General features: G+C 48.4%; 2 protein-coding genes across 3 annotated transcripts in view; both read right to left on the bottom strand.

The window, feature by feature from the left end:
- LOC141104895 (uncharacterized) overlaps positions 1–12,642 on the bottom strand; it is a 53,002-nt gene that overhangs the window by 29,229 nt on the left and 11,131 nt on the right. The window lies entirely within an intron of this gene.
- LOC141104859 (uncharacterized) lies at positions 428–10,170 on the bottom strand. Its single transcript, XM_073594644.1, has 5 exons — positions 10,072–10,170; positions 4,860–4,979; positions 4,059–4,438; positions 3,877–3,942; positions 428–2,111 (listed from the first exon to the last, which is right to left on the bottom strand). Exons 3-5 carry the CDS (start codon positions 4,141–4,143, stop codon positions 841–843), a joined length of 1,422 nt encoding a protein of 473 aa, XP_073450745.1. The 5' UTR covers positions 4,144–4,438; positions 4,860–4,979; positions 10,072–10,170; the 3' UTR covers positions 428–840.

Raw genomic sequence — 12,642 nt, 5'->3', positions numbered from 1 at the left:
ATGTAAGGAACATTCTTCCCACTGATCACCAATGTAAGGGACATTCTTCTCACTGATCACCAATGTAAGGGACATTCTTCTCACTGATCACCAATGTAAGGGACATTCTTCTCACTGAGCCCTAATGCAAACTCCAAGGGATTTTAGCATTTCCTGCTACTTTATGGGACTTCTAATGGAGATTTTAGAGTTATTATGGTGTGTAGAGTGGAGACTTGACAATGATGATAAGAACATCCCAAGGTGGATGGAGGAACCCAAAATTGGAAAGAGGGTAAAGCACAGAGCCAGGATATGTTACTGAGAGATTTTGGAGTTGGAGCTACCAAGTCTTATTAGTAACCAATGGTTGACAAAACCCCAGCCCCCCCCCCCCCCCCCCAAATTTATTATGAATATCACTTTTCGAAAGGAAATACTCTACAAAAAAAATTGAACATTTTTATTACAGTTCTTCAGCAATTGTAGCAATTCATTTGAGAAGCTTCAGAAGTCATGCATCCTCTAAATGTCTAATTAGATGTATTTTTTGAACAAAACCTCTCTCACACTCTGGACATGAAAAGGGGTGTTCACCCGTGTGACTCCTCTGGTGCCTGAGGAGGTGCGCCTTCAAAGTGAAACACTTCCCGCACTCGGAAAACGAAAAGGCCCGCTCGCCCGTGTGACTTCTCTGGTGCTTCACCAGATGTAATTTCAGCGTGAAGGGCTTCCCGCACTCAGAACACGAAAAAGGCCGCTCGCCGGTGTGACTTCGAAGGTGTACAGAAAGTTCCCCGTCATTGATGAAACATTTCCCGCACGCTGGGCAGGAAAACGGCTTCTCGCCCGTGTGGGTTCTCAAATGCGTTCCGATGCCCCCCTTCTGTGAGAAGCGTTTGCCGCACTTGGGCACGAAAAAGGCTTCTCGCCGCTGTGAGTCCTCTGATGTCTAACAAGTCCTGATTTATTTACGAATGACTTCCCACACTCGGAGCATGGGAGGACCTCCTTCACCGTGTGACCCCTCCGATGTATTTTCAGCTCGGAATTCTTCGCGAAAGAGATCCCGCACTCCGAGCACGAGAAGGTCCGTTCCCCGCTGTGACCTTTGCGATGAGTTTTAAGTTCGGACTTCGTTTGGAAAGAGACTCCACATTCTACGCAGGTCAACGATTGCTGTTCCAGGTGGAGTTTCCAATGCTTCTCAAGAGTCTGTTTCCGCGCGAAGCATTTCCCGCACTTTGGGCAGCAGAAGGGCTTCTGGTCACCGTGGAGTTTCAAATGGATGTCGAGGTGTCCCTTTTGGGAGAAACTTTTCCCGCATTGGGGACAGGAAAAGGGCTTCTCGCCGGTGTGAACTCTCTGGTGCCTGGTGAAATCGCCTTTAAGTATGAACGCCTTCTTGCACACCGCGCACCAAAATGGTGGGTCCCCTCCGTGGACTCTACAATGTGCCTTCATGACAGCTTTCCGCTTAAATCGCTGTCCGCACTCCAAGCATTTATAGGACGGCGCCCCGGAGTGGTTCTGCCGATGTGTGAGGAGATCCGTTTCTGTAGCGAAGAATTTCCCGCACTCCGCACACCGATACGGCCGCTCTTTGTGAAGCCTTTTGTGTCTCTCGAGGTGGGATTTTATTATAAAGCGTTTCCCGCACTCCGGACACACATGGGGCCTCACTCCCATGTGAAAATACTCATGTCTCAGGAGATGTGCCCTTGACTGAAAACACTTCCCGCACCTTAGGCATGGAAACGGGCGCTTCCCTTTTTCAACCCTTTGAACTGCAGTGAGAGAAGTAAATGATTTATCGCATTCGGAATTCGGAAGTATCTCAACACCTCTGTCTGAATTATTATGAGAAGATTCCTCGGGATTTGGTGGTTCCAGGGGACTGTCCACACAATGAAATCTCGGATTCAACCTTGAGGTAGTAGGATCTACTTTACCGGAAGGTTCCTCAGGGTGAGAAGGATCTCTTGCTATATCTACATTGCAATGTCCGTCATATATATTTCCATCCACAAGGCATTCTGCTGGAGAACATTGTGCTGTGCCAAGATCTTCTCCATTATATTCTGGAGGTAAGATAACGTGGTCAGTCGAGGCATTCCATACCCTGTGGTCATCTGTTGGAAAGACAAATTACTAGTAATATACTCTAAAAGTCTTCATTTTTCACACTTTTAAGCATAAGTCATGGATGTTGACCTAGAAATTAGTGATTTCATTGTACTCTGGCTACATAAAGTTCTGGATACAATCATAAAACAAACAAAAGAAAATATATGGAGATGGACCTTTCATATGGTGTACAGTATCTCCTCCTCATTTGTTGGGAACATGACATTATATTGGAGGAATGGAGATGGACCTTTCATATGGTGTACAGAATCTCCTCCTCATTTGTTGGGAACATGACGTTATATTGGAGGAATGGAGATGGACCTTTCATATGGTGTACAGTATCTCCTCCTCATTTGTTGGGAACATGACATTATATTGGAGGAATGGAGATGGACCTTTCATATGATGTACAGTATCTCCTCCTCATTTGTTGGGAACATGACATTATATTGAGGAATGGAGATGGACCTTTCATATGGTGTACAGTATCTCCTCCTCATTTGTTGGGAACATGACATTATATTGGAGGAATGGAGATGGACCTTTCATATGGTGTACAGTATCTCCACCTCATTTGTTGGGAACATGACATTATATTGAGGAATGGAGATGGACCTTTCATATGGTGTACAGTATCTCCTCCTCATTTGTTGGGAACATGACGTTATATTGAGGAATGGAGATGGACTTTTCATATGGTGTACAGTATCTCCTCCTCATTTGTTGGGAACATGACGTTATATTGAGGAATGGAGATGGACTTTTCATATGGTGTACAGTATCTCCTCCTCATTTGTTGGGAACATGACGTTATATTGGAGGAATGGAGATGGACCTTTCATATGGTGTACAGTATCTCCTCCTCATTTGTTGGGAACATGACGTTATATTGAGGAATGGAGATGGACTTTTCATATGGTGTACAGTATCTCCTCCTCATTTGTTGGGAACATGACATTATATTGAGGAATGGAGATGGACCTTTCATATGGTGTACAGTATCTCCTCCTCATTTGTTGGGAACATGACATTATATTGAGGAACGGAGATGGACCTTTCATATGGTGTACAGTATCTCCTCCTCATTTGTTGGGAACATGACATTATATTGAGGAATGGAGATGGACCTTTCATATGGTGTACAGTATCTCCTCCTCATTTGTTGGGAACATGACGTTATATTGGAGGAATGGAGATGAACCTTTCATATGGTGTACAGTATCTCCTCCTCATTTGTTGGGAACATGACGTTATATTGAGGAATGGAGATGGACCTTTCATATGGTGTACAGTATCTCCTCCTCATTTGTTGGGAACATGACATTATATTGAGGAATGGAGATGGACCTTTCATATGGTGTACAGTATCTCCTCCTCATTTGTTGGGAACATGACATTATATTGGAGGAATGGAGATGGACCTTTCATATGGTGTACAGTATCTCCTCCTCATTTGTTGGGAACATGACATTATATTGAGGAATGGAGATGGACCTTTCATATGGTGTACAGTATCTCCTCCTCATTTGTTGGGAACATGACATTATATTGGAGGAATGGAGATGGACCTTTCATATGGTGTTTCTCCTCATCATACAATAGCTAAATGACTTTACACCAATTTTAGCATTTCAGCTTTCCTGCTCTACAATTTATAAATCAGTCTAATCTTGGTGATGTCATGGTCTGCTGTATCTCCATTTCTTTAGGTTATTCTGAATATCTTAAACTTGGGACAATTTTTGGTGCTTGAGGTACATTACTCACCTGAGTTGATATCTAGCAAGGATTCCTCCTCTTTAACTGTCACCATTGTCCCATTACTGGATCCATCTGTAGGAAACACACACACTGACTGAATACATTGTTTCTATGTGTTTATCAGATGATGGGGGATCTAGGTGGACCCTCCGTACTGCTCTCTCCTTTACAATAAAGTCTCCTCTTACCCGGTGATGTGAGGGGCGGCTGATTGTCCATCATGACGTCCTTGTAGAGATCCTTGTGTCCTTCTAAATACTCCCACTCCTCCATGGAGAAATAGACAGTGACATCCTGACACCTTATAGGAACCTGACACACACAATGATACAGTCACCATCCAGACACATCCCTTGTCTGTTACTGGATAATGTCCCAGAATTCCCAGAATCCTCCTCACCTCTCCTGTCAGGAGATGGACCATCATGGTGGTCAGTTCCAGGATCTTCTGCTCTTTGTTCCTCTCAGGTATGGGAGAAGGAGGAGGAGGCACCATGGTGGGACTCTGGGTCCTGCTCCATCCTCCTGAGATTGGCTCCCCACTAGACTTCTTCACTACAACATAATCCTACAGATCAGGAGAAAGATAAACCGACATCAATCATCTGACATCATCTAAATGTCTACAATAAGAACATGATCTATTGACCAGACTAGACAAGAGTGATGTCATGTGACCTCCCAGAATCCTCCTCACCTCTCCGTTCAGGTCTGTGTATTATTAATAGAGATAAGAGTGATGTCATGTGACCTCCCAGAATCCTCCTCACCTCTCCGGTCAGGTCTGTGTTTTATTAATAGAGATAAGAGTGATGTCATGTGACCTCCCAGAATCCTCCTCACCTCTCCGTTCAGGTCTGTGTTTTATTAATAGAGATAAGAGTGATGTCATGTGACCTCCCAGAATCCTCCTCACCTCTCCGGTCAGGTCTGTGTTTTATTAATAGAGATAAGAGTGATGTCATGTGACCTCCCAGAATCCTCCTCACCTCTCCGGTCAGCTGGTAGATGATCTCCAGGGTGAGGTCTAATATCCTTGGGGCCATGTGACCCCCATCCTTGTCCATCCTCCTCGATGAGGTCACGTGATCTACGTGGGGCGCTCCTCTCTGAATGCAAATTAGAAATGGATTATCTGGATTGTAATATGGTAAATAAGGTCTGCACAATATTTTGAATAATGACAATTTTTCATTCCCCCCCCCCCTCTTTAAAGATGTCTGCATTCCACATGTGGACACTTCAGGTGGCACCAGAAGGTCACATGACCTGCAATTTGTGATGATCTCCAGTTATTTGCTTATGTGACGCGGACCGACGTGGCAGGGAGAGGAAATTGGGTAGCTGCCCAGGCCTCCCGGCCTCTGTGAGTCCCCGGTCTGCAGGAGGCGTTGGGTGCTAGGAAACCGGAGTCATCTCTACTTGTCCAACCCACAAAAAAAAAAAAAAAAAAAAAAAAAAAAGGAGTTGGTTGGACTATATCGAGTGGAGTAATGAAAGGAGCAAAACGAAATTTCGGATTCATTCGTTACGTTACGATTCAGAGGTTCCGATGGATCCACCGCCATCCATTGTATTTATTGATATACAAAGTTTCCATTTCACACACCCTAGGTTGCCGATCCTTGGAGGCATTACCCAACCAACACAAAAAAATTGTATCTGTGGGGCCACTTACGGGCCCTCAGCCGCAGAACACCGGCTCCAGGACAATACTAAAAATTTCCCGCAGAGACACCTCCATTTCGACAAATTCACCGTTAAGTGGGATTAACCATAGAACACCATACCATAGACGGGTCCTTACTCTGATATTACCCAGAAATATTTGGATGACCCCAACCGCCGGACCACTATGACCTTCCAATAAGATCTCCATCAACAGAACGGGAGGGTGAGGAACTTCTTCTTGATCCGATCCTTGAGTGCCCCTTCGGACCTCACGATCCCGTTCCCCAGGTACGTTGCCCCACCCACACCTTACTTTTTCCACCCAATCACTATCTCTACACGTTTTAGCCTTGCTGACCTTATTATGTTTTAACCCTTTAACTGCCGCTACCCTGCTAGCCTAGTCATGCCAGCCCTTCCCTTGTTTTTTTTTTTTTTTGCTTTAGGCCTCTCTATTGTCAGGTCTGGGTTCTTCCTTCTCTGAGCTGGTCGCTCAGCTGTCGGCTAATTGCCGCTCCCATCTCTCCACAGTGACTCTCCTGTTGATGATATCCTGCTAGTCAGTCCTGCCTGCTTAAGCCGTCCAGCCCAGAGGACCTCTGCCTTGGTCACATCTCTAGAGACGCTCTCCTGCGTTCCTGGTAAAGACTTGCTTGGCTGACATTCCTTCTGGCTCCAGATCCTGCTTGCTGTTCTGCTACTCTCATCTCCAGCTCCTATCTCTCCACAGTGACTCTCCTGTTGAGGATATCCTGCTCGTCAGTCCTGCCTACTTAGGCCGTCCAGCTCAGATGATCTCTGCCTTCGCCTTGGTCACATCTCTAGAGACGCTCTCCTGCGTTCCTGGTAAAAGACTTGCTTGGCTGACGTTCCTTCTGGCTCCAGATCCTGCTTGCTGTTCTACTACGCTCATCTCTGGCTCCCTGACGTTTTGGCTTGTCTGACTATCTGTTCCGGTTCCTGAACTCTGGCTATGTTTTGATTACATTTACTGTTTACCTTTTTTTATTATAATTAAACAAGTGAGATTTAACTGTACTTCTGTCTCAGTCTGATTCATGGTTTCTGACATCTATACACTCACCGGCCACTTTATCAGGTCCACCTGTTCAGTTGCTCGATAACACAAATTACTAATCAGCCAATCACATGGCAGCAGCTCAATGCATTGAGGCATCTGGGCGTGGTGAAGACGACTTGCTGTTCCAACCGAGCATCAGAATGGGGGAAGAAAGGGGATCTCGGTGACTTTGAACGTGGCATGGTTGTTGGTGGCAGACGGGCCAGTCTGAGCATTTCTGGGATTTTCACACACAACCATCTCTCTGGCTATTACAGAGAATGGTGGGAAAAAGAGAAAATATCCACTGAGCGGCGGTTGTGTGGAGGAAAATGCCTTGTTGATGTCAGAGGTCAGAGGAGAATGGTAGAAAGACAACGGTAACTCAAATAACCACTCGTTACACCCAAGGTATACAGAATATCATCTCTGAACATCCAACCTTGAAGCAGATGGGCTACAGCAGCAGAAGGCCACACCAGGTGCCTCTCCTGTCAGCTAAGAACAGGAAACTGAGGCTACAATTGGCACAGGATCACCAAAACTGGACAATAGAAGATTGAAAAAACGTTGCCTGGTCTGATGAGTCTGGATTTCAGCTCCGACATTCAGATGGTGGGGTCAGAATTTGGCGCATGGATCCATCCTGCCTTGTATCACCAGTTCAGGCTGGTGGTGGAGGTGTAATGGTGTGGGGGATGGGATATCACCGGTTCAGGCTGGTGGTGGGGGTGTAATGGTGTGGGGGATGGCATATCAGGCTGGTGGTGGGGGGTGTAATGGTGTGGGGGATGGGATATCAGGCTGGTGGTGGGGGTGTAATGGTGTGGGGGATGGGGTATCACCGGTTCAGGCTGGTGGTGGGGTGTAATGGTGTGGGGGATGGGATATCACCGGTTCAGGCTGGTGGTGGGGTGTAATGGTGTGGGGGATGGGATATCACCGGTTCAGGCTGGTGGTGGGGGTGTAATGGTGTGGGGGATGGGGTATCACCGGTTCAGGCTGGTGGTGGGGGTGTAATGGTGTGGGGGATGGGATATCAGGCTGGTGGTGGGGGTGTAATGGTGTGGGGGATGGGGTATCACCGGTTCAGGCTGGTGGTGGGGGTGTAATGGTGTGGGGGATGGGATATCACCGGTTCAGGCTGGTGGTGGGGGTGTAATGGTGTGGGGGATGGGATATCAGGCTGGTGGTGGGGGTGTAATGGTGTGGGGGATGGGGTATCACCGGTTCAGGCTGGTGGTGGGGGTGTAATGGTGTGGGGGATGGGATATCAGGCTGGTGGTGGGGGTGTAATGGTGTGGGGGATGGGGTATCACCGGTTCAGGCTGGTGGTGGGGGTGTAATGGTGTGGGGGATGGGATATCACTGGTTCAGGCTGGTGGTGGGGGTGTAATGGTGTGGGGGATGGGATATCACTGGTTCAGGCTGGTGGTGGGGGTGTAATGGTGTGGGGGATGGGATATCACCGGTTCAGGCTGGTGGTGGGGGTGTAATGGTGTGGGGGATGGGATATCACCGGTTCAGGCTGGTGGTGGGGGGTGTAATGGTGTGGGGGATGGGATATCACCGGTTCAGGGTGGTGGTGGAGGTGTAATGGTGTGGGGGATGGGATATCACCGGTTCAGGCTGGTGGTGGGGGTGTAATGGTGTGGGGGAGGGGATATCACCGGTTCAGGCTGGTGGTGGAGGTGTAATGGTGTGGGGGATGGGATATCACCGGTTCAGGCTGGTGGTGGAGGTGTAATGGTGTGGGGGATGGGATATCACCGGTTCAGGCTGGTGGTGGAGGTGTAATGGTGTGGGGGATGGGATATCACCGGTTCAGGCTGGTGGTGGGGGTGTAATGGTGTGGGGGATGGGGTATCACCGGTTCAGGCTGGTGGTGGGGGTGTAATGGTGTGGGGGATGGGGTATCACCAGTTCAGGCTGGTGGTGGGGATGTAATGGTGTGGGGGATGGGATATCTCTGGTTCAGGCTGGTGGTGGGGGTGTAATGGTGTGGGGGATGGGATATCACCGGTTCAGGCTGGTGGTGGGGGTGTAATGGTGTGGGGGATGGGATATCACTGGTTCAGGCTGGTGGTGGGGGTGTAATGGTGTGGGGGATGGGATATCACCGGTTCAGGCTGGTGGTGGAGGTGTAATGGTGTGGGGGATGGGATATCACCGGTTCAGGCTGGTGGTGGAGGTGTAATGGTGTGGGGGATGGGATATCACCGGTTCAGGCTGGTGGTGTAATGGTGTGGGGGATGGGATATCACCGGTTCAGGCTGGTGGTGGGGGTGTAATGGTGTGGGGGATGGGGTATCACTGGTTCAGGCTGGTGGTGGGGGTGTAATGGTGTGGGGGATGGGATATCACCGGTTCAGGCTGGTGGTGGGGGTGTAATGGTGTGGGGGATGGGATATCACCGGTTCAGGCTGGTGGTGGAGGTGTAATGGTGTGGGGGAGGGGATATCACCGGTTCAGGCTGGTGGTGGGGTGTAATGGTGTGGGGGATGGGATATCACCGGTTCAGGCTGGTGGTGGGGGTGTAATGGTGTGGGGGATGGGATATCACCGGTTCAGGCTGGTGGTGGAGGTGTAATGGTGTGGGGGAGGGGATATCACCGGTTCAGGCTGGTGGTGGAGGTGTAATGGTGTGGGGGATGGGATATCACCGGTTCAGGCTGGTGGTGGAGGTGTAATGGTGTGGGGGATGGGATATCACCGGTTCAGGCTGGTGGTGGGGGTGTAATGGTGTGGGGGATGGGGTATCACTGGTTCAGGCTGGTGGTGGGGGTGTAATGGTGTGGGGGATGGGATATCACCGGTTCAGGCTGGTGGTGGAGGTGTAATGGTGTGGGGGATGGGGTGTCCCCATCTTCTGATGGCTCCTTCCAGCAGGATAATGTCACCATGTCACAAAGCTCCAACCATCTCACCACTGGACAATGAGGTCCCTGTCCTCCAATGGCCTCCACACTCACCACATCTCATCCAATAGAGCACCTTTGGGATGTGGTGGAACAGGAGATTGGCATCATGGATGTGCAGCCGACAAATCTGCAGCAACTGTGTGATGTTATCATATAACTATGGAGGAAAATCTCTGAGGAACGTTTCCAACACCTTGTTGTATCTATGACACCAAGAATGAAGGTCAAAGGGGGTCCAACCCGCTACTAGCAAGGAGGACCTAATGAAGTGTCTGGTGAGTGTACACCATCTTCTTTTTCTATACAGCCTCGGAGCTCAGGACATATAGAATGTTCTGGGGGGGGTTTAGATTTTCTAGCAAAAAAATGCTGATTTTTTTACGTGTGGAAAAAATTTTTTAAAAATTCTTCGGAGGGGGGAGGGGTTACAATCTTGTAATTCAGTCAATCTCTCACCATAACCGACCCACCATTATAAACAACATATCGGGAAAGTATAATAAAGAAATATATTACGTGTTTCCATAACTTGATTCGGGAAGATCTTACCTTCTCTGCTTCCAGATCCAGCAATGTCTCCTCAGTCCTTCCTCCCGCCTCACCTCTAACCCAGAACTTCCTATTTATACCTGACATCACTTCCTGTCTGCAACTGACATCACTTCCTGTCTGTAAATCACATCACTTCCTGTCTGTGACTGACATCACTTCCTGTCTGCGACTGACATCACTTCCTGTCTGTGACTGACATCACTTCCTGTCTGTGACTGACATCACTTCCTGTCTGTGACTGACATCATTTCCTGTCTGCGACTGACATCACTTCCTGTCTGTGACTGACATCACTTCCTGTCTGTGCTCTCTGCTCAGTATAAGAACCTTCAACACTTTACGGAGGAACTTCTTCCTCTTCGAAACCAAAAGGTCCTCGAGCCAGCCAATGTAGAAAAGTATAAATATTCAGCCAAAAGAACTATTGCCCAAGCCTGGAAAAAAGCCATCTGTCCCCTTTCAGGGGGTAAAAAAATCGCATGACCGCGCTGATGGTTAATGAACAGATGTTGAGCATCCTTGGGGACGCTCATGCCAAGTTCCTCAAAATTTGGGAACTGTGGCTGTCATATGCCTTTCCTACCCTCCCCCCAGCTAGCTTGGGCCACCTGTGACGGATGGTCCAGATGTTCCAGAGCCCTCTCCTTTTCCCCATCTCCTGGTCCCCATCCTTCTGGCCTTCTGGCCTACTAGCAAGGTGGACCTAACAAAGGGGGTCCAACCCGGTACTTGCAAGGTAGACCTAATAAAGGGGGTCAAACCCGTTCCTAGCAAGGTGGATCTAATAAAGGGGGTCCAACCCACTGCTAGCAAGGTGGATCTAATAAAGGAGGTCCAACCCGGTACTTGCAAGGTGGGCCTAATAAAGGTGGTCAAACCTGCTCCTAGCAAGGTGGATCTAATAAAGGAGGTCCAACCCGGTACTAGCAAGGTGGATCTAATAAAGGGGGTCCAACCCGGTACTTGCAAGGGGGACCTAATAAAGGGGGTCCAACCCACTACTAGCAAGGTGGATCTAATAAAGGAGGTCCAACCCCGTACTAGCAAGGTGGATCTAATAAAGGGGGTCCAACCCGCTACTAGCAAGGGGGACCTAATAAAGGGGGTCCAACCCACTACTAGCAAGGTGGATCTAATAAAGGAGGTCCAACCCCGTACTAGCAAGGTGGATCTAATAAAGGGGGTCCAACCCGCTACTGGCAAGGGGGACCTAATAAAGGGGGTCCAACCCACTACTAGCAAGGTGGATCTAATAAAGGAGGTCCAACCCGGTACTAGCAAGGTGGGCCTAATAAAGGGGGTCAAACCCACTACTAGCAAGGGGGATCTAATAAAGGAGGTCCAACCCGGTACTAGCAAGGTGGATCTAATAAAGGAGGTCCAACCCGGTACTAGCAAGGTGGGCCTAATAAAGGGGGTCAAACCCGTTCCTAGCAAGGTGGATCTAATAAAGGAGGTCCAACCCGGTACTAGCAAGGGGGATCTAATAAAGGGGGTCCAACCCACTACTAGCAAGGTGGATCTAAAAAAGGAGGTCCAACCCGGTACTTGCAGGGTGGACCTTGAAAGGGCCTTCCTTTTCTTTCCCAGACCCCCCCCCCCATCCCTTCTCTAGCGACCTCCCTCTCTTCAGCTTCTCCTGCCTGTTCTAACTTTCTTCTGTTTTCTGCCCTTCTAGCCTTGTTAATCCAGTTTTGGCTCCACCTTTTGGGTTTTCGAGGGGCCTAGGGGGTGCCCGGTAGTTGTGTGGAGCCTCTCTGGGACCCCTGGATCCTGACAGCATCCTTCACACTTGAATTTATTACTGTTGCATTTTTTCTACTTGTGTCGCGTTATTTTTGCCCTTTTTTTGAGCTAATACCTTTTCCAACTTCAATGCTAGCCCCGGGGTGGGCAGAACTTTTGCATATCAACCACTTGTTAAAAACTGAATAAAGACGATTGAAACAGAGAAGTATAAATATGGGGCTTCAAATTACGGGACATAAAGTGACATTTTTTTTTTTAATTCCTTTCCATAAAATGTCTGGGGGTGCCCTGCCTGCCTGTGAAGTGGGACATCTGTACAATGGATACAACCGACTACAGCAACACCGACATTTACAAAGAACAACGCGTTTCGATTGCCTGTAGATGACGGTTCCCGGCTGCTTCGATCTGTTAGTAAACAAGCAGCCTGGAATTCCCTTCATCTAGACCAGGGATCTTCAAACTACGGCCCTCCAGCTATTGCGGAACTACACGTTCTATTAAGGGCATTGTAATGACATTCACAGGCATGATGGGAATTGTAGTTCCTGAACAACTGGAGGGCCGTAGTTTGAAGACCTCTGATCTACACCAAATCCTTATTCTAGATGAGGGTCTGGCATAGATGTTAATGGGGGACTCCCACAAACACAGCATGGAGTTCTCCCTAAAAAAACACATACCAGACCCTTATCCTTGATGAGGGTCTGGTATGGATGTTGAGGGGGACCCTCCACAAAAAAAACAAGGAAAAAAAACTCTAGGGGTCCCCCCCCCAATTTTTATACCAGATGCTTCAACTCGGGTATGAATTTTGAG

The sequence above is a fragment of the Aquarana catesbeiana genome, linkage group LG08 (genome assembly GCF_042186555.1).
Source record: "Aquarana catesbeiana isolate 2022-GZ linkage group LG08, ASM4218655v1, whole genome shotgun sequence".
NCBI lineage: Eukaryota > Metazoa > Chordata > Amphibia > Anura > Ranidae > Aquarana > Aquarana catesbeiana.
This window is presented reverse-complemented; position numbering and strand designations above follow the sequence as displayed.